Here is a 23,477-nt window from a genome sequence, read left to right as displayed (position 1 = left end):
TATACATGTTCAAATAAATTTTCAAGTAGCAACAAGAAATCAAAAATTATTGTGCACAAACCTCATATATTAGCTTTTCCTTAATTCACTCCCGTCTATTTCCTTCTTCGGAAGGCTCCTTTCCCACTGAAACACAAAATTAAAGTGTTTCAAGATTTATCCAAATTATTTTTAACAATGAGTCCAACAATTGAATTTTTATATGCTAATTTCACTTATAAGGTTTCATAAGTCAATTTCTTTGTGTTTTTTATTATGGTGATTACTATTCATTTAACTAATTAGGTAAAATATTGACTTTTTCATACTTAATAGGTATACTAGTTCTAATTACACCCACATACCACATTTTGGGTTACCATTGCGTTGGCATTGATTGCCAATTGAAATTCAAAACTTCCTAAGAGAAATTCCAAATTTTCAATTTTTGTTTCCAAAATTTACTGTTCCATTGGACCTATCTACAGTAGAAATTTGGCCAATTTTTTTTTTCATTAAAGTTGTTCCCTAATGTCTTAGTATTAATGCCCTTTTTGAATCACTCCATTTGGAGTTTTGTAGCTCAAGTTATGCTATTTTTACTAAGACTGGTCGGATTGGTCAAAACCTAGAAATTCTGGGCAAATTTAGGTCTGGCAGATTTGGTGACCTAAGTTTGGTTGGCAATTTGACTAGGTTATGGTCAGAATATGGGTTTGTGTTCTGCATGAAAGTTGTTCTACTATGTCTAAGATTTCCAATGGTATAAAAATCAGGTCATTTGGACCTTTCTAAACCAAGTTATGACCATTTGAATATGTACTATTCATATGGTCAGTTTTGTCCAGTGGTAGGGTACCTAATTCGGATTTAATCAAATTTTACATCAACTTGTGGTCAGTTTTAGGGCAAAGTTTCTTACATGAAAATTGTTGCTTTGGGTCTTAATTTTCATCTCCAATTGGTCTCACACCAATTGGAGCAACATAATTTCAATTATAGCCATTTGAGTGGGCAAGGGTCCAGCTGTCCAGGTTTGAACATTATCACATTCACACTTCAATTCAATTCTGTGCATTCAATCACACTTATAAGCACACCAATTGACAAATTTAAGCATAAATAATGTCAATTAGGCATCAATTCACCAAAATCTCCGAATTTCCCCCAATTTCCCAATTACTAAGAACCCTAATTTCCAATTTCTTAATTCATATAAATTTCACTATACTAATCAAATCCAATACTTCATAACTATCATAAAACATGTTTAATAACATCAATTACCATCAAACCCTAATCCTTCTCAAGGTGGCCCAATTTCATACAACATTCTTCATGCATGATTTTTCACTTTTCCAAGAAATTTTCACTGACATAACACCATTTCCATAAGCATAAACCATTTTAAATCAAAAGAGAGAGAATTACCTCAATTGACCAATTTCAAAGCTTCAATTTCTTCAAGTTTTCCCCTTCCTCTTACTTCCAATCTCATTAATAAGGCTCAAAATAAATTTTTCTCTCAAGAAGCTATAAAAATTATAGGGAAATTTTTGGTGATTTTAGAGCTTGAAGTGCTCCTTAATAGAGGAAAGAAAAAAGGAAAGAGAGAGAGAGTGGAATCAGCACCCAAGAGGAAGAAGACCAAAAAAATTTGTTTTTCTTTTTAATTTTTCTCTTTTTAAGTTGTTAATTATTCAATAATTTCATAAATTAAAATTATAATTTATTATTGTGTCATCGATGATGTCATAAAGCATTAAATTGTTAAATTTTCTTTTCACTTTTTCCTTTCTTCCTTACACCTCTTCACTTTTAATCTATTTTTCATAATTTTAATTTTCTACATTTTAATGGATATTTAGGTCAAGAGTCATCTCTAAGGGTGAATTAACCATATTGCCCTTTATCAGTCTGATCCGTTTTTCTAATAGCACTAGATTGCTTCCTGAACTCTGATTCAATTATTTGAGCTGGTTCTTGATTACTTTCTGTAGTTTTCACATTTCGACTAACTTTGTAATTATCCCTAGGCCTAGGGTGTCACAGGGTCTCACACGAAATTAGGATAGCAACTGAGCTCGCAGTCCCTTTCTATTTCGGTCACCCATCGCCGGGACCTCGACTCATTTAATTGATCATGCTTTGTTTTTCTTATTTCCATTTTACTTTCATATAATTTCTATTAATTTTTATTTATGATTTTTTTTAGATGATTTAAACATAATTTTAGACATTCTGACTGTCCGGACAGACACTAGTCACCGAAATCGTAGAATGTATAGACTACTTAATATAAGAGTGTTACATGGGTTTTTGAGTTCAAGAGATGATGATTAATTCTTTCTAAATAATATGCACTTTTTGTTATGGCTTGCAGACTGCTATGATCCTTTGGATCCCAAAGGAAACATTATTGTTACCTTCGATAAACATGAGTGGAGTGATTAGAAAAGTCTATTTTGCACATCCTTCAAATGGTGAGCAATTTTATATACGAATGTTGCTTAATCTTATGAAAGGAAGCACTTTATTTCAATGTATTAGAACAATAAATGGAGTGATATATCCCACATTTAAAGCTACATGCTATGCTTTAGGATTATTGGATGACGATAAAGAATGGAATGATTGAATTATTGAAGCTGCATTATGGGCAAGCGAAAACTAATTGAGCCTTTTTTTTTGTTACAATACATATTTATTGCAAGTTGCTAATGCAAACGAACTTTGAAAATCTAATTATGGTATCTTGTCAAAAGATAAGTTTATTGCAGAGGAAAATATTCAGATTCAAGCATTTACAGTTGACTGAAGAACAAATTGAACAAATTGAAGCTTACACATTATTTGAAATTGAAAACATCTTATTAAAAATGGGTAAAAGTTTGAGGGATGTAGATGGAATGCCTCTTCCTGATTCTTCTTTGATAAAAGATTCAGGAAATTGCTTGCTAAATGAAGAGCTTGAAGATGATCGTGATCAGTTAAAGATTTAACATGAAGAATCCTTCAAAGCTCTAAACATTTGTTAAAAAGTAGCTTATGAAGAAATAACAATTTCATATGACAATGAAGAAGGATAATTATTTTTTATTAATAGGCATGGTGGTACTAGAAAGACATTCTTATAGAAGATAATAATAGCAAAACTTATATTAGAGTAAAAAATAGTGTTGTTAGTTACTACTTGAGGTATAGCAGCTTTGTTATAACCTAACGATAGAACAACTCATTCACAAATATCACAACAGAGTCTTCTTATGAAATTTGATAAGGCACATAGTTAGCTAAACTTCTTTATAAGATTTCATTAATCATTTGTGTTTAAGCTCTCATGATAAATAAATTCTGTTTTGAAGCTTTGGATAAGAGCTTGAGAGATATTCCCTTATCAAGATATGAAAATAGTTGTGAGAAACCTTTTAAAGGTCTTTCAGTAGTTTGTGGTTGCGATTTCTATCAAATACTACCAATTGTGCCCAAAGGCAAATGGGCTAACATCATCGATGCTTCAATTAACTCTTCTTACTTGTAGCCATTTTTCAAAATCTATGAGCTTAAGCAAAATATGAGACCCCATAGTAAAAGAGTTAACAATTCTAAGGCTGCTGGATTTGCTTCTTTTGACATATGTTTGTTACAAATTGGAGATGGTTCCTTTTATGATGATGTTCATGAATACCTTATTCAACTTCCTTCTGACATCAATCTAGAATCAGTTGAAGATCTGATGAAATGCATTGTTGAAGCTGTTTATCCATCACTTTTGGACAAGTATTGTGATCCTGCATATTTGAAGGAGAGAGCTATTTTAAAGCCAAAAAATGAAATGGTTCACGAGTTGAATGAAATGATAATGAATTTAATACCAGGTGAAGAGAGGACTTATTTTAGTTTAGACAACATTTGCAAAGCAAGTGTGAACATGAATGATAAAAATCTTTTGCACCCAATAGAATTTCTGAATAGATTGAAATTTGTTGGGATTCCCAATCATGACATATGCCTCAAAACATAGGCTCCTGTTATGTTTTTTAGAAACCTTAATCAAATAGAAGCCTAATGTAATGGCACAAGATTGATTGTAACACACCTTAGTAAATGGTCTGTCAGCACCAATATCATTTATAAGATAAATATTTGTACAAAAGTTGCAATTCCAAGAATTATCATGTCCCTTAATGAATCGAGATGGCCTTTTGAGCTTAAAAGACCGCAACTTCCTTTGGCACCATGTTTTGCCATGACAATTAATAAAAGTCAAGGACAATCTCCCAAATGTGTTGGCTTACTTCTCCCAAAGCAAATGTTCATGCATGGTCAATTATATGTAACGATATCTTGAGTTATCACAAGAGAGGGATTGATCATATTAAATGCAAATGATAAAGTAAAGGATCCCAAATTTGTGAAAAAATATAGTTTATAAAGAAATATTTAATAATATATCAACATCAACTCATTAGTACCAAGGTACATTAAATACTTAATTTATACCTTTTTATTAACATTACATAATGCATACTTTTGATTGATCCTAAAATGAAAATTGTGCTTGCTTGTATAGTGAAATTACTCTTTTAACATAAAACTATCATTTTGCACTCATTAATGTTGTTGAACTTCCATATTATAACATATACAAAAATAATAAGGACTTGCTCTAGACATCTTTTTGTGTATTTATATATCTAAGATGTAATACCCACTACTTTTTGATGTCAAAATATCTGTTCTTGATGGAATATTTCGGTGAAAATTAAAACTTCACTAATAAGGAAGTTGCGGTAAGATGTGAAAACATGTTTATGTATGTGTGTTTGAGATGTTCAAAGTGTATTTAAAAATGAAAATATTTTAAAAGTTTTAATTCCTAAAAGTTTTAAAGTATTGTTTTGGACAGAATGGACTTCGACAGTCAAAAGTCCTTTGTCTATCAAGAGTATAAAAGGGACCAAAGCTCATTTTTTTTCTGCCAAAACACTTAGAGTTTTCTTCTTTCCTCTCTCTCTATATTAACTTCAGGGCATATAAGAAACTCTTTGAAGAGATTCCCTTGGGTTTTTCAAGATCTGGACATGGATTCTTCCATTTAAAAGTTTGGAAGAGTAGATTCCAGTCTTAAGGTTTTGGTTCTCTCACCTCCAAGTTCCAAGAAAAGAGATAATATTATTTTCTTCTTGAACTAATAGGTAGATCTAAGAAAGTTAATGAGAGATTAGGTTTCTCTAATTTCAATCTCATGAAAAGTTGTTTTAAGTTGAGTTTTGGGGGAATGTATGCATGTTAAGGTTAGGGTTTTGTGATGTATGTGGAAATTTCATATTTTGTTGTTAGTTTAGGAATATTTAATGTTATGGGCCTTAAATAGCTAGTTCCCCTTGATGGATTTGAAGAAATCCATAAATATGTTATGTTGGATTTGGGGAAAACCTAGGATTTGAGTTTTTAACTAATGTACATGGGCAGTAAGCATGTTTTCAAATTACTTTAGGCCATAGAGATGTGTATTTGTGGTTAGATTGTGTTTTGAAACTTTGGAATAGGTTTTGAGGTTTTTAGGAGAAGGAACCTACAGGCTTTTAACTTAGAAATTTTGGAAATTCTTAGATTTGGCTGTCAAAAGCCAAAGGTTCAATAGCCAAAGCATGCAAATTCTCAAAAAAAAAATGAAAAATTTCTAGGTTTGGCAACTAAAATCTAAGACTTTGGTAGGCAAACTCAACACTGGACAAAAGTGACATCCGAAGACTAAGACTTTGGTAGCCGAAGTTCCGGACTTTGGCAGCCAAAGTGAGTTCTACCTGACTTTTTCTTCCTTCTTTTTTTAAGGTTCCAAAACATGGTTTCTTGGTTCCTAGAGGCTTACAATAAGATGTTTATGATATGTATAGAGTTTTAGAACCTCGTATAGCACTCTAGGATCCAAATTTATTGAATCGAGCTTGAGGGACTCAGGTTAAGGATCCGATAATAGGTACCGTTGGAGCAAGGTGGTTGATAGGCTTCAAGAGGTGAGTAACTCTAACCTTAATAAAATGAAAACTATTCACAGGTAATTAATGATCATCCTCATGTATCATGTCATATTTATTTAGGATGTATATATCTAGAATACGAAGATGTTGCATAATTGCATAATTGGTTATTGGTGCATTAATGGATGTTAGATGACCCACTGACTTCCCCCATATTTATGACTATGTAACATTACGTATGTTACAAATCCACAAGTAAATCTATGGGTAGATCTTTATGATGCCCTTTAGGGGAGATCTGTAAGTTACCCTAGTGTAACGCCCTCACTTTAGATAGTCGATACATTCTATTATTCTGGTGACTAATGTCTATCCGGACAATGTCTGAAACTATATCTAAACTAGAGTGAGGAGTCATAAATAACTCAAATAATGATAAGAAAAATTAAGAAAAATTTTAAGCAATGAAATGCACTAAGGTTAAATGAGTCATAGCTCCGACGATAGGTAACCCTAACGGGAAGCGACTGTGAACATAGTTGCCGACCCTAGACTAGTGGACAAATCCTGTAAAATAATTTTTGAAACTCCAGTGAAGAGTTATTGAGGCGTAGATGACAATAGAATACCAAGAAAATGCTAAGAAAATTTTGTAAATCGGTACAGATAATTTTAAATCATTAAGCACAACGAAGGGTATTTTGGTCATTTTACTTTCAAAGATGATTTTTGACCAACTTGTGCATTTAAGTAAGTGAGGTATGTGACCTAAAATGTGAATAAATGTTGCTAAAAATTTAATTAAAAATGAGTAAAGAAAGAAGAAAGGAAAAGAAAAAGAAAATGGAATTAAATCCTAGTTATTACATAAGCCTTATGTATGGGTGATGCAATAAAAATCTCTTAGCCAATCAAAATTCAACAAGCATACTTAAAACAAATTAAAAAGAATAAAAGAAGTCAAAAATTGAAAAAATAAAATCTGTTCATCTTCTTCTTCATTTTGGCTGAATTCCCTCTCTCTCTCCTCCATAGCTCTTTCTTCTTCAATCTTCAAATTCTTTGATTTCTCACCCCAAAATCCATAAATTCCTTCACTAAAACTTGTCACCCAACCTTGCTAAAGTGTTCGGTTATCAAGAATTGAAGAGAAAGTGGAAGATTAGACACCCTAGAATATTGCTTCAAGAGGTTAGTGCCTATTTCCTTTTTCTCTCTCATTATATTCTTTGGTAGGACATTGAAGTGAGCTAGAATTTGTGAAAATTGAATAAAAACATGCATGTTTGGACCTCCCTTGATTTTGGACAGCCATGAATGGAAGATGGTTTTGATGAATTTTGATGGAATTGAAGTGGTGTAGTTATGGTTTATAATGTGTATACATGTATTAGGACTATGATTTCCATGTGTGCTGTTAAAATCAAACTTTGGGAATTAGGGTTTAGAGCTAAATTAGGGTTTAGAGCTAAATTAGGGTTTTACTACATTGATGGTAAATTGGTACTCTAATGGTTAATTAGTGACCATTTTTGGTGAATTGACCTTAAATTGGAAGGAATTGTGGCATTGGATTATGAAATGGTGTGCTACCCTTTTGTGTTAGAAATTCTGGACTTGAGTCCAATTTGTTTGGGCAGCTATAAATTGACTTGTGTAGCTTCAATTGGTGTAAAGCCAATTAAAGGTAAAACTAGGGACATAATGCCACATTTTTTATGAAGAGACTCTGCCTAGAAAACTAACTTAAGGTGACCTAAATTTTGCCTAAATCCGAATAACTAAAATTCTAGACCTGGAAATGACCAAATAAACGGTATTTATTCATATAGCCATAACAACTTTGTGTAGAGAGGTCCAAATGACCTGATTTTTAAACCTATGAAAAGCTTAGACAATTTAGAACAACTTTCATGAAGAATAGAAACTCAAATTCTGACCAGAACTAATTCAAATTGCTAGCCAAAATTAGGATACTAAAACTGCCAGAACCAAATCTGTCCAGAAAATCTGAGAATTGACTAATCTGGCCAGTTATGGTAAAAATGCCATAACTTGAGCTACAAAACTCCAAATTGAGTGATTTAAAAAGGGAATTAAAGAATACACATTAAGGAACAACTTTGATGAAGAAAGTTTAGCCAAATTTTTACTGCAAATTGGTCCAACGGAGTAGTAAATATAGGCAATAAAATCTGAAAATTTGAAATAACTTCTAATGAGCCTTGAATTGAGTTTGGCAACCAATGCCAACAAATGTAACATCCAAAATGTGGTATTATAGTATAATTAGAACTTGCATATCTATTATTTATAAAAAAAGTCAATATTTATGTCTGAATAGTAAGGTGAATAGTAACTACCAAACACTAAGTATAAAGAACTAAACAATCAACTTTGTTAATATGCCCTAGTATGCTTAGAATGATCGGTTTGGATAGGTTGGCATGCTAATAGGGTTCCGATTGCAGTACAGCCTATAGCTTTATGTCATTTCGTGATTCATGGCTTTAGTGTCATTTTGTGATGTTATGGCTTTTAGCCATTTTGATACTTTTGACATATTTGGCTTTATGCCCGATGGTTATTATGACTTATTAGCCATTCTGTTGCACACCTAGTAGACACTCTGTGACCGATGGTATGACGGCCTGAGGTATTTGGTACCCAGTACCAGTTTACCCGTTTATCCAGTCCAGTCAACTAGTATAGGTTACTTGGGTAATGAAAATAAGTCTTAAAGATTTGTAACCATGAAATGAACATAAAAGTCATAAAATTAAGGATATTACAAACAATTATAAAAAATTTCAGTTTGGATAAATTAACAGTATAATTTCTTGGATTTATTCATTTAGTTTATTTTTATCTTATATTGGCACCACTAAGCTATATTGCTTAGCACGTCGCTTTTTGCCACGTGTAGGTACTAGAGACACAAATAAAGAGCCCAGCAGACCTCAGACTGGGTGAGAGTCTAGATTTACATTGAGTCCAGTGTCACCTCTACTACAGTGTATTTTGGATAGGACCTATTAGGCTTGATAATAGTTTTGCATTTTGTAGTTATGTATTCATTCTGTATTGTAAATTATGAACCTGTGTAATTATTGTAAATTATGCAAATTAATGAAGATTGAGTTTTTCTTTTATGAATGTGATGATAAATTTATTTATGCATAGAATGTTTGAAATTATGAATGGAAATGTTGAGATGAAGCATTGGAATAAAATATGAGAAAGAATTTACATTATTGAGTTTATATTGTTAAAAATTTTAACAAGTGGGAAATCGTCAAAATTACTAACAAATTAGGAGGAAACTCCGTCAGTTTCTCTAACAAAATAATTATAACAAATTTAATAAAATAAGATTAGTTAAGGCACTCTGGCACCGAGTGTGATATGCTTTGCTCGGTTACACTGTAGACGGATAAGGGGTGTCACACCTAGAGTGCATGACATGAGTCATATTTTATAGAAAAATTTAGGGAGTTACTTGTGATAAGTTTATCCTACGTGAAATGTTTGTGATGTGAAAACCTACGTGAATAATGTATTGCATATGTGTGAATGGATGATATAATTAACATTAGTTAGTTTACTCACTAAGCTTGTATAAGCTTACCTCCTTCCCCTAACTCCAAGATATAGAGTTGCAGGATTAAAAGAGTTTTTTAAAGAGAGAGCATTAGGGGTAGCTTTAGCCTTTTCCTTTATGTATGATGTATGAGTAGATGGATATGTAAAATGCGAATGGATAGTACTATGCTGGTAATTAAAAGAATTTGAAGTTGTGTAGTATTTTTAAGTATGATGATGTAAATGTGATGTTAACCCTTTATGAGAGTATGTATGTCAAACCATTATACTTTAGAACTCTTGTATGTTAAGGTTCAAATTATGAGCCATTTTATGTTAAGGATGTTTATGTATGGATGAAAAGGTTAAAGTATAATAGTTTAAAGTATGCTTAATTGGTGGGATACATGAATATGTGCATGTTTTACAGACTTTAGGCTTGCTACGAGTTCCAGCAGCCTTAAACTGACCCAATCCCTAGCATCGATAATGGCCCTTAATTTGGGTCATTACATAAGATCCATTACCTAAAGTTACAAATTGACAAATTGAAATTTAGCATTCTTTATATTTTGTTCAATTAATTCATTAATCTTCCTTGATCTACTAAACTTTAATTAGTTATGACATGCTTCTTATATGTTTTTGAAAACAACTAAAATAAGTGTTTCATCACTATATTATTAAGTAAATACTATAATTAGCTATACAAATTCATAGTCCTGAATCAAGTAGTTCCTTTATAATGCAATATTTGGTGCAATCATTCAAAAAGCACTATGGAGAAAAGTTGGATTCCTTATATATATTGGTGTTTTTGAAGACGATCTCCCTTAAATTTTAAAAAATTATCTGGATTTTTTTGTGTTTGGTATGAAGACAACATTGCTTCCTATAGGTAATGCTCTTATAATCTCATAGAACTATTTCATTAGCTCTATTCATTTAAAGTGTTAAGGTCAGTAAAGGAACACAACATTGTGAAAGCTATAAACAATATAAGTGTTCTGCTATAAAACTTTGCTATTTATTTCTTTCATGTATCCTTATAGTGTTTGATAAAATGGTTGTGCATAGTGAACCATGATTGAATTATATTTTTTTCATCCAAAAGCATTTTTCCCTTGATTTCTTTTTGCAGAAGCATTGTCTATCTTTACATCGACTAAATGACCATTAGTGAGACCATCATTTTTATTTGCACCTTTTCATACTTTGCTACAATATTCTAATCTATACAGCGAATTAAAAATATATATGCAGTGAAATACCATGTTTTCAATGTTCAGTTTGATAGATTAATGAAATTTCTATACTTTCATCTTCTGATTTGTCTTCTGATTTGTCACCTGATTTGATTAAATTATATTATCATTTGCTTATTTCCCTATGCATTTTCATACTATATAAAGTTGAACATGGGTGATGTTGGGTCCTACTCATTTTGATGTTTGCATTAACATGTTTGATCAATATGGAGTATTTTTTTTCTTAATCAGGTCAATACTACTAGAAATGATTGGATGATAAGGGTGAGCATCTATAGGACGTGAGAGTCTATTAATCTAAAAAAGAATGGAGGTTTAATCAGTCCCAAAAAATTCAACACAAAAATTCAATTGCAAGAGCTGATGTTTTGTTCTTGCTTTTTTTTTCTTCTTTTAATTGAATAATTTAGGATTTTTTTTTTTTAAATAGCATATGTGCCATTAGTAAAATAAAATAATTTCCATTCATTTATTAGTCTAATTATTTTCAACTTTGCAATTCAAGCATATTCGGTTTATTAATCCTATCTTAAAAACATCTAATATGTATTGAACAAGACAACAATTTAGATTAAAATCCCAATATCATTTTCCTTATATATTTTTACTATTTTTCCCGCTTACCTTTTATCAGCAACACATGAACCTTCTCTATCTAACTAACAATAGTTATTGCCAAAGTCAAGTTTACACTTCAAGATTATTAATAACTAATAGTTAGTTTAATAACACTTCAACTGTGGTTTTTTTAAAACTTCAAAGGAAGCTACCCTTCTTTACTGTTACGCAACAAAAAGTCAATGAGGTCAACTTTTTCATAAAAACTACAATGACATATTAGATTATTCTGATTCAAATTCAATAAAAATAAATAAATAAATGTTAATTCTAATATTCAGGTTCACTAGTTTTCTACATATTTTACAAAAATATTTTTATGTGACGCTTATATTTAAAATTTTTCCCTTAATTTGAGGGAAATTGATTAACCTCACTAGAGAGGGCAATGGATCGGATTTTTGTGGATATTTGATCTGTCCAAATCCTAATAGGACGGGTTTGGTTAGTATATAATTAGGTTTGAAATGGGTTCGGGTTTGAAATTTAATATCCGTGACTTGTTTGGGTTGAGTTCGGATTTTATATATTAGATATCTATTATCTGAACCCACTTATCTAAATATTTAACTAAATAAAAAATATATATTTTTTATAATAATATTTATAAATTTTTTATATTTTATTTCATATAAAATAAAATTGAAATATTTTATTGAATTATTAAATTTTTAAAATATAAATTATTAATACAAATAATTTTTTATATTGATTATTAATTAAAATATATAAAATTAAATAGATTCGGATATTTACTTGGTAATATTAATCGGGTTTGGGTAATTGAAAATAAATTTTAATCAATTTTGAAATGAGTTCGAATTTTAAAAATATTAATCAGATTTGAATTCAGGTCGGGTGATTTTCGCAGACACCATACCCATAGCTATACCTAAACCTCACCTATTAGATGTATGCAAATCTATCTCTTTAATTATTATTATTATTATTATTATTATTATTTTAGAATGGGATCAATCAACTATACAGTGATATATATGGAAGCTATACACAATAAGGATACATTCCTGTTTCATTTCATTTTACGTTGATTATAAATGAAGACTGCAAGACTGAGAACTATTATATTCAATATATTTCTTTTTTTATATAATTGCGATAATATCTTATACTTGATTTATTATAAATTTAAAATATTTTATATGATAAAATTTATATATTTATATTTTGAATTTATAATGAATTTTTTTTCAATTTTCACATGATTATGGAGAGAATTTCCAGATGATCATGATCATGATTACTGGGGACTGCGAATTCCCTAACAAAGACGTCTCAACCAACAACAAAAAAATATACTGCGTTTTCTAATCTTCATCTACACTTCCGAAGGTCAAAGTGTAACAATAATAAATAATGCAAGCCAGGAAAGGCCCAACCCAAAAAACCCAATGCCCATGCCACAATGGACCTCCATGCAATAATGCTGGACCTAAGCATCTTGCAGGATTCAACCCCACACCAGCATACCCACCTCTCCCAGTTACAGTAATTGACACAAAAATTGCAAGCCCCATGGATGCTGCCAATATAACACATACCATCACTAAGCCTAGCTCTTTGAATCTTCTCTTGTCAAATGCCACTGTTACACCAACAAACAACACCACAAAAGTGCAAGAAAATTCCAGCACCAGTGCAGTACCTGAAGCTAGTCCTCCCTCATTTCCATCAATCATGCAGCCACCCAATGAATACTTCTCTACTGCACTATTGTTCATCACATTCTTGATTACCATATAAGCCATTATTGAACCTACACATTGTGCCAAGACGTAGAGTAAAGCACGAACAAGAGTTATAACGCCTTTGAGAGCTGCAATGAAGGTGAAAACTGGGCTCATATGACCCCCAGATAAAGGAACAGTTGTTAAGAGAAAGAAGAAAGCGATAATGAAGACGGCGAATGGGACTAGAAGCTTGGGTTCAGGCACATGTGATTCCAAGCATGAGATTATGGAAATGGTTAGTGTGAACAAAAGGCAAGCTGTTGCTACTAGCTCTACGAGTGCTGCCCTCCACATCTGGAAAAAAAAAAAATTAAAGAACACACAAACATGAAGAACCCTAATAATTAAAAGTTCTCTAAAACATTGAAATTTTATATATGCATAACGTAGCATTACCTCTCGTGAAAAGAATTCATGGGCACCAATAAAAACAAGAAAACTTGTCTTTGGGGATTTTGTCCCCGTGAAATCATTGATTGCCTCGCAATTTTCAACTGATTTTGAGAATGGTTGGTGATTATTATCACCTTGGGTAGCTACCAAATCCATGCCTTAAAGAAAAGTGAAGAAAGGACCCTTCTTATAGGTCCAAGAATGCAGGAAAGTTCAGAATAAGATAAATGATCTGAACAGAATGATCATACAGATCGAAGGGATGATTGCTATTGCCGATTTGTTTATCAGGCTATAAGCTTTTCCAAGTGGAAAAATCCATTTGCAACATACGTAAACATCCCTAGGTTTTGCAATTAGCCAGAAAAAAAAAAGTTTGGTTTGAAGGAAAAATACAAGGTGAAGCATATTTCATATTCTCTAGTAAAAGAGAATACTAGAATTTCTTTGTAGTTAATGATGATCATGACTGGATAAAGATCTTACAGCCAAGAAGGTTTTGAGAGTAGTGTTGCCTTTGCATTGTTATTTACCTAAAATGTAAATTAAAAAATTATATCACAATGAGTTGTCCCTAGGGACTAACTATCATAGCTAGTGATGAAATCAACTTTATTCTCAAACCTTCCATAAAATTAGCTCAAATTTTTGTAACTAAGAGAGTAATAAAGAGCATAAAGTTATGAATCCAAAGATATGTTATCTTCTAGATTCTCTAATGTCTCAAGGTTTATTTAGATGTAAATATATATGAATAGTTTTGGAGATGAATGACTATTTTTTTTAATTCAACGGAAGTCTAATGGACAGAATAATAATTGATGGGTTGCATGATAAGAAATAAATATCTCCTTTACTATAAAGTTGAATTATTTTAAAATAGCTAAATGAGGAGACTCAACTTAAATTTTATATATTTTTACTCTCTACGCTCTAAAGATGAAAGAAGACTAATTAGGTCACCCTTAATTGACAATAAATTAAAGACTTTTTAAATTTAAAGTTAATAATATTTTGTAAATTTTTATTTTAAAGATAAATTCAAAGATATCTTTGATAATCATATCGTACCTAATAAATTTTAGCCATTCATTTAAAAGTAACACTTCTCTATCATCACCTCATGCACGAAATTAGTACAAAAGAATTAGAGATTATTAAACCCGTAGGATTGCAACTTGTGGACCGTTAGATCAGCAGAACCCTTATACGTGAGCTCATGCCAGTTCTATTCATTCAACCACTCAAAATTATAACCGCTTGCCTATTTTTAACACTAAATGAAAAGTCTCAAGTTTGAATCTTTAGATCTTGCCATATATTTACATCCAATTAATTTCAATTTATAAAAATATTTTAAATCATTTATTGCTTTAATTTAAAATTCATAATAATTAATTGTATGGGATCATATTGACTTGATTTAATGGCTGAAAGTATATCATTCACCTAGTAGATCTCGAGGTTCAAACTCCAATTCCCCTGCTAAAAATAACAAATAAAAAAAATTGCGTGGGGATCGCATTCACAGTAGAAGTGAAACTCTCATTACAGTTAAATTTGGTGCAACTTAATGCTAACATTGTAAAGACCAGAAATGAAAGCCTGTAACAGCAACCATGATTTTTTTTTTTTTTTAATTGATAACATATCGCATTACAACGCCCCAAGGACATGAACATCAGCCATGATTGAGGGTTATTTCTTTGAAACCATCTTACGTCATTTAAAAGCTCTTCCGGATACGGATGAAATGCATGGACCTCAGCACTTTCGTCATTTAAAAGCCCTTCAGGATATGAATGAAATTCAGGATATGAATGAAACGCATGGACCTCGGCTCTAAGACTGTGCACGATTCTTAGAAAAATCAAATTGAATCGAAGAATTATATTGAATTGATAAAAATTATACATAATTAAATTTATTTTGATACTTTAATTTAGATCTGATTCTTCATTAAGAATTGAACCAAAATCGTACTGAAATCGAATTAGAACTATATCAAACTAGAACCGAATTGAGAATCAAATTTATATGTATGTTTTTTTATATTTTTTTTAGATGCATTATATACTTTTAATATAATTATATATATTTATATATGTATATATAATTATGAAATAAATACAACATAATATTATATTTCATTTTTTATATTTTTTTAATAATTTTAATTATAAATACATTAAATTACTTTATTATTTTTAATTATAAATATATATATATATATATTAATTTTTAATTATATTTATATCTTATAGTTAAATATTATATGATTAATAAATAGTTAAAATGTATATTATATAATATGCTTATACTATTATATTATATAATATAATTAATCCTAAATTATATATGCACATTCTATAGTTAAATATTATATAATTTAAGTATAGCTAAAAGATATATTATATGATATATATTATATATTAATAACTCAATTCAAAACTTAAATGCTAATTCAATTATAACTTTTTAAGAAAATAATTACATAAAATTATTTTCAGAATCGAGAATCGAACCATGATCATACCGAACCATAATCATAATCATATTAAATTGAACCGAAATTAAAGAATCGAGAACTATATCGAATTAAAACAAAAATAATAAAAAATCAAATCAGATTCATACTAAAATTTCTATTCAATTTTAATTCCTAAATAAATTTCGAACCGAACCAAAACCAAATATACCTTCTTAGGACTTGGAGTTATCTTGGTATATACAGCAAATGCTATGCTGGCAATAAGGGGCCCAATCCAAAAGGGCCAGTACTCATTCTACAGGTGACCACCTCTGATTAGTACTGGGCCCACACACTTTGCCGTGTTCATCCCAACTCCTCCGCATAAAATTATTATTTAATAATTATATTTTAATAAAATTAATTATTTAATTTTTATATTTTAAAAAATATGTTATTTAATTTTTATATTTTATTTTTATTAAATTATTTAATATCTCCGTTAAATTTTTAATTAATCAATATTTATTAAAATATTATTTAGTCTCTTTATTTTAATATATTTAATTAATTAATCTCTATCTTTAAAAAAAAAACTACTATTTTTTTATTTTATTGAAACTAATTTATTTATTTTTGTATTTTGAAAACATAATATTTTAAAAAATATACTTCTAGATGAAAATGAAAATTTTACTGTATGAAGATTAAATATTAATTTATATTTTTTAAAACAATTATTTAAATATTTTCATTCAATTCTCTAAGTATTATTTTTTATTTTTCTATATTGAAAAATAATTTTTCTAAATTATCATGTTAATTACTTGAAGATTTAAAAAATTGATTAACTTTTTGTACATATAGCTTGTACCAATTTTTATCAACAGAAGAAAAATAGAGAGAGAATGAAAGGGAAAAGGTATGCGTGTAAAGGAGAAGAAACATGAGGAGAGAGAAAAAAGGAAAAGAGGATCAACGTATTTTTTGTATAAAAAAAAAGACTAAAAAATTAACATAACCAAATTATGTCAATTAACTAATGCGTTTTTTAAAATACAAAAATCAACTAATTAATTTTATTAAGATAAAGGGACTAAATAATAGTTTAATTAGTATTATATCCTTTGACTAACTAAAAATTTGATAGAGAAAATAAATAGTTTAATGAAAGTAAAATATATAACTAAATAGTTAATTCAATAAAATATAGAAAATAAATAGTAATTTTCCCTTTTCAGTATTTGTTTTGAAATGAATACTAAGAGCCAAACAGCCAAAAGAATTATACTTGGATTTGATGTTCAATTTTATACCTGTATTTATTGAGACATTTAATTTAATTTATCTTTATTTTTTATTTAAATTAGTTTATAAATTTTAATTTAAATTAATTTAGTTTAAAAATTAAGAAATTCAACTTTTAATATTTAAGCTAAATCAAGAAATTTTATTAAAAATTAAGAAATTAAAGTTCTTATTTATTCTTGATATTTAAACTAGTGATATAAACTTGACATTATGCATTATTTTGCATATTTTGTATTTTGATATATTTTCAATGACTAATATTAATCAAATCTAACTTGATTGGTCTTTGTACAATTTACTTTGTGTAATTTTTTTTAGTGACAAAAAGTTTAGTGAGGGATCACTCTACCATCATCAATGACTAGGGTATATCATCAATTTCATTAAGGGATTATAATGGAGTTTACGGATCGCTCATAAAAAAAAGATGATAAGTAAGACACTAACTTTTAATTGAGTCTTACTACCTAAAGAAACCTTCCTTAGCGTTTTTATATAATCTCTTAATATTGTGAAAAGTATGGAATTTTATGTGCATATTTAAGTTGCTTCATCTAAAAATATGACAAGAGTATTCACCATTAGCTATGAAAATAGAGGAATATCTCTAGTTATGTAACCCACATGGTGTCAGTGGCAACTGCTACACTTTCTAAGTTCTTGTTCTAAGGAATAAGCCGTCCTTTTAATCTGAAAGTATACTTTTTTTGACGTGTCCATGTTCTGTTCCGTTCCTTTCTGTGCAGAATCTTCTCATAAAGTTTTGACTTCAGAGAGAGAACCATAGCCATTTTGATAGCCCATTTGATATTTCCAATGAAGTTGTCTGTATCAGTTGCTTCCCTTTGAATATTCTGATGAGTTGGAGGTGCTCTAGATAGTACCACAGCATTTTCTTCTTGGCAGTGTAGCTCATGACTATACCCTTTCTTGTCTCATTCAACTATAACAACCTTTATCCATCTGATTGACCCAATGAATTATTAGTTGCTAGCTGCAATTTTTCAGGCATTTAAATTTTTTCTTTCTTTAATTTTTTTTTTAATAAATTTTTTCTGGGTTTTTGAGTTCAGGAGATGACGATTAATTCTTGCTGAATAATCTGCACTTTTTGTTATGGCTTGCGGACTGCTATGAACCTTTGGATCCCAATGGAAACATTACTGTTACCTTCGATATCCATGAGTGGAGAACTGATGGATATGTGGTTATTATATCTTTCCTTCAGTCCTGAGTAGAAAATTTTCATTTTAATCATCCTTCAGAAAAATTCCCGAAATTTGGAATGAATTTACCAAACCACTCCTTATTTTCTATGTTCCTTCTTTTCCAGGCGAGGGTCACAATCCAAAACTACTATCTGTACAGGCATGTTGGTAAACCTGGATGGAACATAGGGTGGGCTTGGACTAAAAATGAGATCATCTGGTCAACGTTTGGTGCATTTGCCACCGCTCAAGGGGATTGTTCTGCCTTCAAGTACCAAATTGCACACTCTTGCCAGCCAACACCTGTCATTGCTGATCTCATGCCGGATGCCCCGCCTGCAAACAGGTCCGAAGACTGCTGCCGGGGAGGCCTTCTCTCTGCCTGGGCTATTGATCCTTCCAAGTCCTTCTCTTCCTTTGAAATTACTGTTGGAAACTTGAATATAAATACAACTGTCCCTCCTCCAGCTAATCTGACTTTATCAGCACCAGGTCCTGGTTACACTTGTGGCCCACTAATGGAGACTGATCCAACGCAGTCCTCAGATATTGGGGGTAGAAGAAAAGTTCAAGTTTACAGTAAGTACTAAAGTAGAGCAAAACATTATAGTTGCAAGACAATTGCCAAGAATTTAACTTGGTTTATTTGAAAAGACAGGTTTACTTAGTATTCGTGATCACTAAACTTGTGCACAATTTCATCAATCTAATTTTTATTAGAACAAAATCATAATCGAGTACTGTTTTTTGTATCCTGGAAGGCAATAAGCCCAAATTCTTAGATAAGATTCCTAAAAATCTGGAAATATAAACCTCTTTTCCAGATTGATGTGCCTGCCCACTACTATGCACTTAATCATATCCATAAATTTGCTGTTTTACCAGGAACATGGAAATCAACATGCACATACTCTAGTTTCCTGGCAAACAAAAAACCTGTTTGTTGCGTTTCACTCTCCACATTCTATAATTCTAAAGTCACAACATGCCCTGAGTGTAGTTGTGGATGCAAAGAGACCAACCAAAACACAGTTCCATGCATAAGGTGTGTTTTAATAACTGGCACAATCCATAATCATAAAACCATGGAGCTCTATATTAAAGAAATTTTCTAGTTATCTCTTTAATATTTTAATTATCACGAGACTACAGTTCCCAAACATAGTAGCAACTCAATTTCTCTGTCTTTCTCTGCAATATCAGCGAAGGTTCCTACTCATCATTGTCAGATTTGAATGGTTTAGACGTGGTACAATGCACAGATCACATGTGCCCAGTTAGAGTGCACTGGCATGTTAAGAACAACTCTATGAATCAGTGGAGCGTGAAAATGACAGTTTCTAACTATAATTATAAAAAAAAAAAACTACTCAGACTGGAACGTATTAGTACAGCATCCTGGTTTCAGTCAGAAATTAATTACATACAGCTTCAACAGCACAACGCTCCCCACAGTTGGTTTTACAGGTATTTATTACCCTTCCTGATTTTTAATTACTATGAAAATTGCTGAAATTCAGTCAACGGAAGTATGTCTGTATTGATCACTATGCATGCCTAACATTGACAAAATTCAACACGAAAGTAAGTGTTGTAATGCATTATGTTTCATGACTACTTGATTTATCAATCCAATAATTGGGATTCTTGCAGATAAGGTTGCCTTGTTCTGGGGTTTACAGTTCTACAATAACGAATTGTTACAAGCTGATGAAGAGGAACTGGGTTCAGTGACAACTGACATACTTCTGGAAAAGGATTTGAACACTTTCACATTAAGCAATGGATGGGCTTTGCCGCGACGGATATATTTCGGTGGCGAGGAGTGTGAGATGCCTCTTCCAGACACCTTCCCAGTACTGCCAAATGGTAGCTCCTGCATAAAACCCCGTCATTATCTTCTGCTTCTCCTTCTGGTCTATTCGACTTGCAAGATATTAATAATTTGAGGTTTTTGGATATGAGGAACGCTGACTATACCATTTGTTCATTAACGTATTCAGCTGGAAGACTTGCAGCCTTTTCCTTTCAGTGAAGGATTAGTTTTCATGGATGCTAGCAGCCTTTCAATGTACTAGATATTATTGTTTCTCATTTTGATGACTAATAAAAGTTTTCTTATGAATTAAGAAGAGAGGTTTTTCTAATAAATTTGGAGAAACTGGAATTGGAGATGTCTTTTAGTTGGCTGTAAAGCTTTCTGAATAAAATGAGTGTATATTATTTTGGATTGAAGATTTGAAGTTGCAAGTTGCCATTACTTTTTGATAAGTTCTCTCTTCAAATATGGTCTTAAAAAAAAAACTATTTTAAAGTATTGTTCTTGCTCTATTTATTTTATAGAAAACAAATTATCTGTGAAAAATATTTTATGAAAAAAAATACTTTTTGAAAAAATTGTTTTAGTTGTTTGATATGACATTAAAAATTAATTAAATTCATTATTAAAAACTAAGTGAATAGAAAAAAATTAATAAAGACACTAATTATTCTCTCCACCACATCCAATCAAAAACTAAGCAAATATTCAAATGTCAATAATAACAATAAAACTCACAATGAAGAAGGTGCCAGAAGGAAGATCATTGTGAACCCTCGATTTGCATCAAAATGCTTGCAATTTGTTTGGGAGGAAGTTGTTTGAGATGAGATACGAGTTCTTAAAGTAGTTGGGAGTAAGGTTTTTTTAAAGCAGATGAGGTGAGATTTTTGAAGATTTCAAAATCTTTAAAAGTTTTACTTTTTCAATCCATTAAATTAGTGAATTGAGAAGGTTTTGATTATTACCTTCCACTTTGATGATAAGGATGACAATATAGTGTAAGTGGAAAAAGAAAGTGAAAAAGAGGAATTAGGAAAATTGGGTCTCACTTTTATTTTAAGTGTAAGATTTACAGATTGTTTTTCTCCTAGGCTTCATTTGGATGTTAAAAAATATATATTATTTTGTATTATAACATCAAAAAATTAAAAGGATGTTAAAGTAATTTAACTCATAAGTGCTAATAATCTATCTATATCTATATATATATATATATATATATATATATATATATATATATATATATATATATAAGTAAATGATAAGAGTATTTTTCTCTTTCCTACTTGACATTTTCTATGAGTTTTAAATATATTTTTTATTTTTCAAAAAAAATAAAAAATAGGTTAATTTTCTCACTCCCATTTTGCAACCTTTAATTAAGAGAAATAAATGAATTTTTAATCTAAAATGATTTATTTATTATTTGATAACTTCTATTTCTTAATTAATTTTCTTTATTTTATTTGGACTTTACACTTTTTTTCTTCAAATTATGTTTACTTTATACTTTTTTTCTTCAAATTATGTTTATGGAAATTTTTTTTCTTTGTTAGATTATTTTTCTTTAATTTTTCTCTAAATTATATTATAAATTACTTTATGTGTAATGTGAATTATTAGAGAAAAAAATATTTTAAAAATTAAAAATAATACATAATAGAAAATATGTATATTATATTGGCAAGTTAAAAAGATATGCAAGCAGGCAACGATAATAGTTGAATTTAATATGAAATAGAAAATGATACTTTATTAACTAATTTAATTTCAATTTCCTTTTCTTTTTATATCTTATCTCATTACTGTCATTTTGTTTTTCTATTTGTTTTTAAACTTTTTTTTATTTCTTTTTCTATTTTTCTATGTTTTGATTGATCAATTAACATATATTTCAGATTTTAGAAGTGGCGAAAACCATAATAGATAGTTGATATTGTCATTTTGGGTTTTTTCATGGGATGTTGAGATACATGCTGTTTTATTTGTGCATACGGTGACTAGACTGTTAAAATGGTTGTATTTCTTGGTGATAAATGAAAATCATTTCAATGGGCCTAAGAGAACTACAAGTGCTACGTTTAAATGGAGAAAATCATAGTGATGCTTGGATAATTTATCTTTATATGAACTTACTAGAGATGATTGTCAGCAGATTTTCAAACAGATCTCCTGCCAACAGGTATATCAACTCTTTTTTGAATTTCTACTTTATAACATCTCATTTTCTTTTTTTGTCTTACTTTTTATTTTAATGCTATTTAGAATTTATTGGGAAGAATATAATTCTAAATGTGAAATTGGTATTTGATCAACAATTCTAGACTTGTAAAGTTTTAGTTTATGAAAATTAAAGTTTGAAATGGTTGTAGTCTAAGCAATGGATGTTTTAAATAAAGACAAAATTAAATTTGTCTATTGGTCTTTCAATGAATGAAAGTTTATAGTATAGGATTTTGCTTAATAAATTATAGCACAAAAATTTTCAATATTCCTAATGGAAGACAAGAAGTTTGATTCTTGAAGTGTATAATTTGTCACTATTTTCATATATTTAAAAGCAATCAAACACTTTAATAGTAAAGAAATTGTTGCAATAACTTTTGGTCATCAAAACAGTGGTGAACAATGTTGTATTTATCATCAATATAAAGAATTTTTATATTGTTTTTCACTTTTATTTTTAGAAAAGTTGTTTTTTGTTCATATGGAAATATTTCTGATGTCTAAGTTTTTTTTCTCATGAATTTATAAATTTTAAACCTATTTTTCTAATTTTAAGTATTTTTGAGGTTTTTTTTTCTATTTTTCTATGTTTTGATGGATCTATTAATATATTTCTTTTAAATTTAAGAAGTAATATTTATTTATAATTACTTATGACTTTGAAAATCTAATCATATTAGTTATATTATTAAATATTAGAAATTTATTGTATATTACTATTTTTCTATTTTGTGATGTTTAATATTTAAAATTTTAAATATATAAAATATACTCAACAAATATATACCTAAACTAATTTATTAAATTATTTTCACAATATCTAAATTTTTTATGATCAAAATAATATTTAAAATAAATAAAAATA

General features: G+C 29.7%; 2 protein-coding genes and 1 pseudogene across 2 annotated transcripts; 2 read left to right on the top strand and 1 right to left on the bottom strand.

Annotated features, from left to right (window-relative positions):
* The first annotated feature begins 2,858 nt into the window (after window positions 1-2,858).
* On the top strand, window positions 2,859-4,003 carry LOC131183257 (uncharacterized). Its single transcript, XM_058153749.1, has 3 exons — window positions 2,859-2,961; window positions 3,345-3,421; window positions 3,521-4,003. Exons 1-3 carry the CDS (start codon window positions 2,859-2,861, stop codon window positions 4,001-4,003), a joined length of 663 nt encoding a protein of 220 aa, XP_058009732.1.
* An 8,756-nt stretch (window positions 4,004-12,759) lies between these two features.
* On the bottom strand, window positions 12,760-13,903 carry LOC110668957 (aquaporin TIP3-1). The gene is made up of 2 exons (XM_021830377.2): window positions 13,579-13,903; window positions 12,760-13,476 (listed from the first exon to the last, which is right to left on the bottom strand). Exons 1-2 carry the CDS (start codon window positions 13,729-13,731, stop codon window positions 12,760-12,762), a joined length of 870 nt encoding a protein of 289 aa, XP_021686069.2. The 5' UTR covers window positions 13,732-13,903.
* A 4,570-nt stretch (window positions 13,904-18,473) lies between these two features.
* LOC110668956 (COBRA-like protein 2) lies at window positions 18,474-20,513 on the top strand (annotated as a pseudogene).
* Window positions 20,514-23,477: the final 2,964 nt, after the last annotated feature.

Source organism: Hevea brasiliensis, chromosome 1 (genome assembly GCF_030052815.1).
Source record: "Hevea brasiliensis isolate MT/VB/25A 57/8 chromosome 1, ASM3005281v1, whole genome shotgun sequence".
Taxonomy (NCBI): Eukaryota; Viridiplantae; Streptophyta; class Magnoliopsida; order Malpighiales; family Euphorbiaceae; genus Hevea; species Hevea brasiliensis.
Note: the sequence above shows the minus strand (reverse complement) of the source record. Positions and strands in the feature narration are given on the sequence as shown.

Bases quoted from the DNA above. Each gene is read 5' to 3' on its own strand.
- LOC131183257 (XM_058153749.1), top strand. From the start codon at position 2,859: ATGGGTAAAAGTTTGAGGGATGTAGATGGAATGCCTCTTCCTGATTCT. The intron at 2,962-3,344 runs GTGATCAGTTAA...TCTGTTTTGAAG, and splicing joins TGAAGAGCTTGAAGATGATC to CTTTGGATAAGAGCTTGAGA. The intron at 3,422-3,520 runs GTAGTTTGTGGT...TCTTACTTGTAG, and splicing joins AACCTTTTAAAGGTCTTTCA to CCATTTTTCAAAATCTATGA.
- LOC110668957 (XM_021830377.2), bottom strand. From the start codon at position 13,731: ATGGATTTGGTAGCTACCCAAGGTGATAATAATCACCAACCATTCTCA. The intron at 13,477-13,578 runs GTAATGCTACGT...TTTTTTTTCCAG, and splicing joins ATGAATTCTTTTCACGAGAG to ATGTGGAGGGCAGCACTCGT.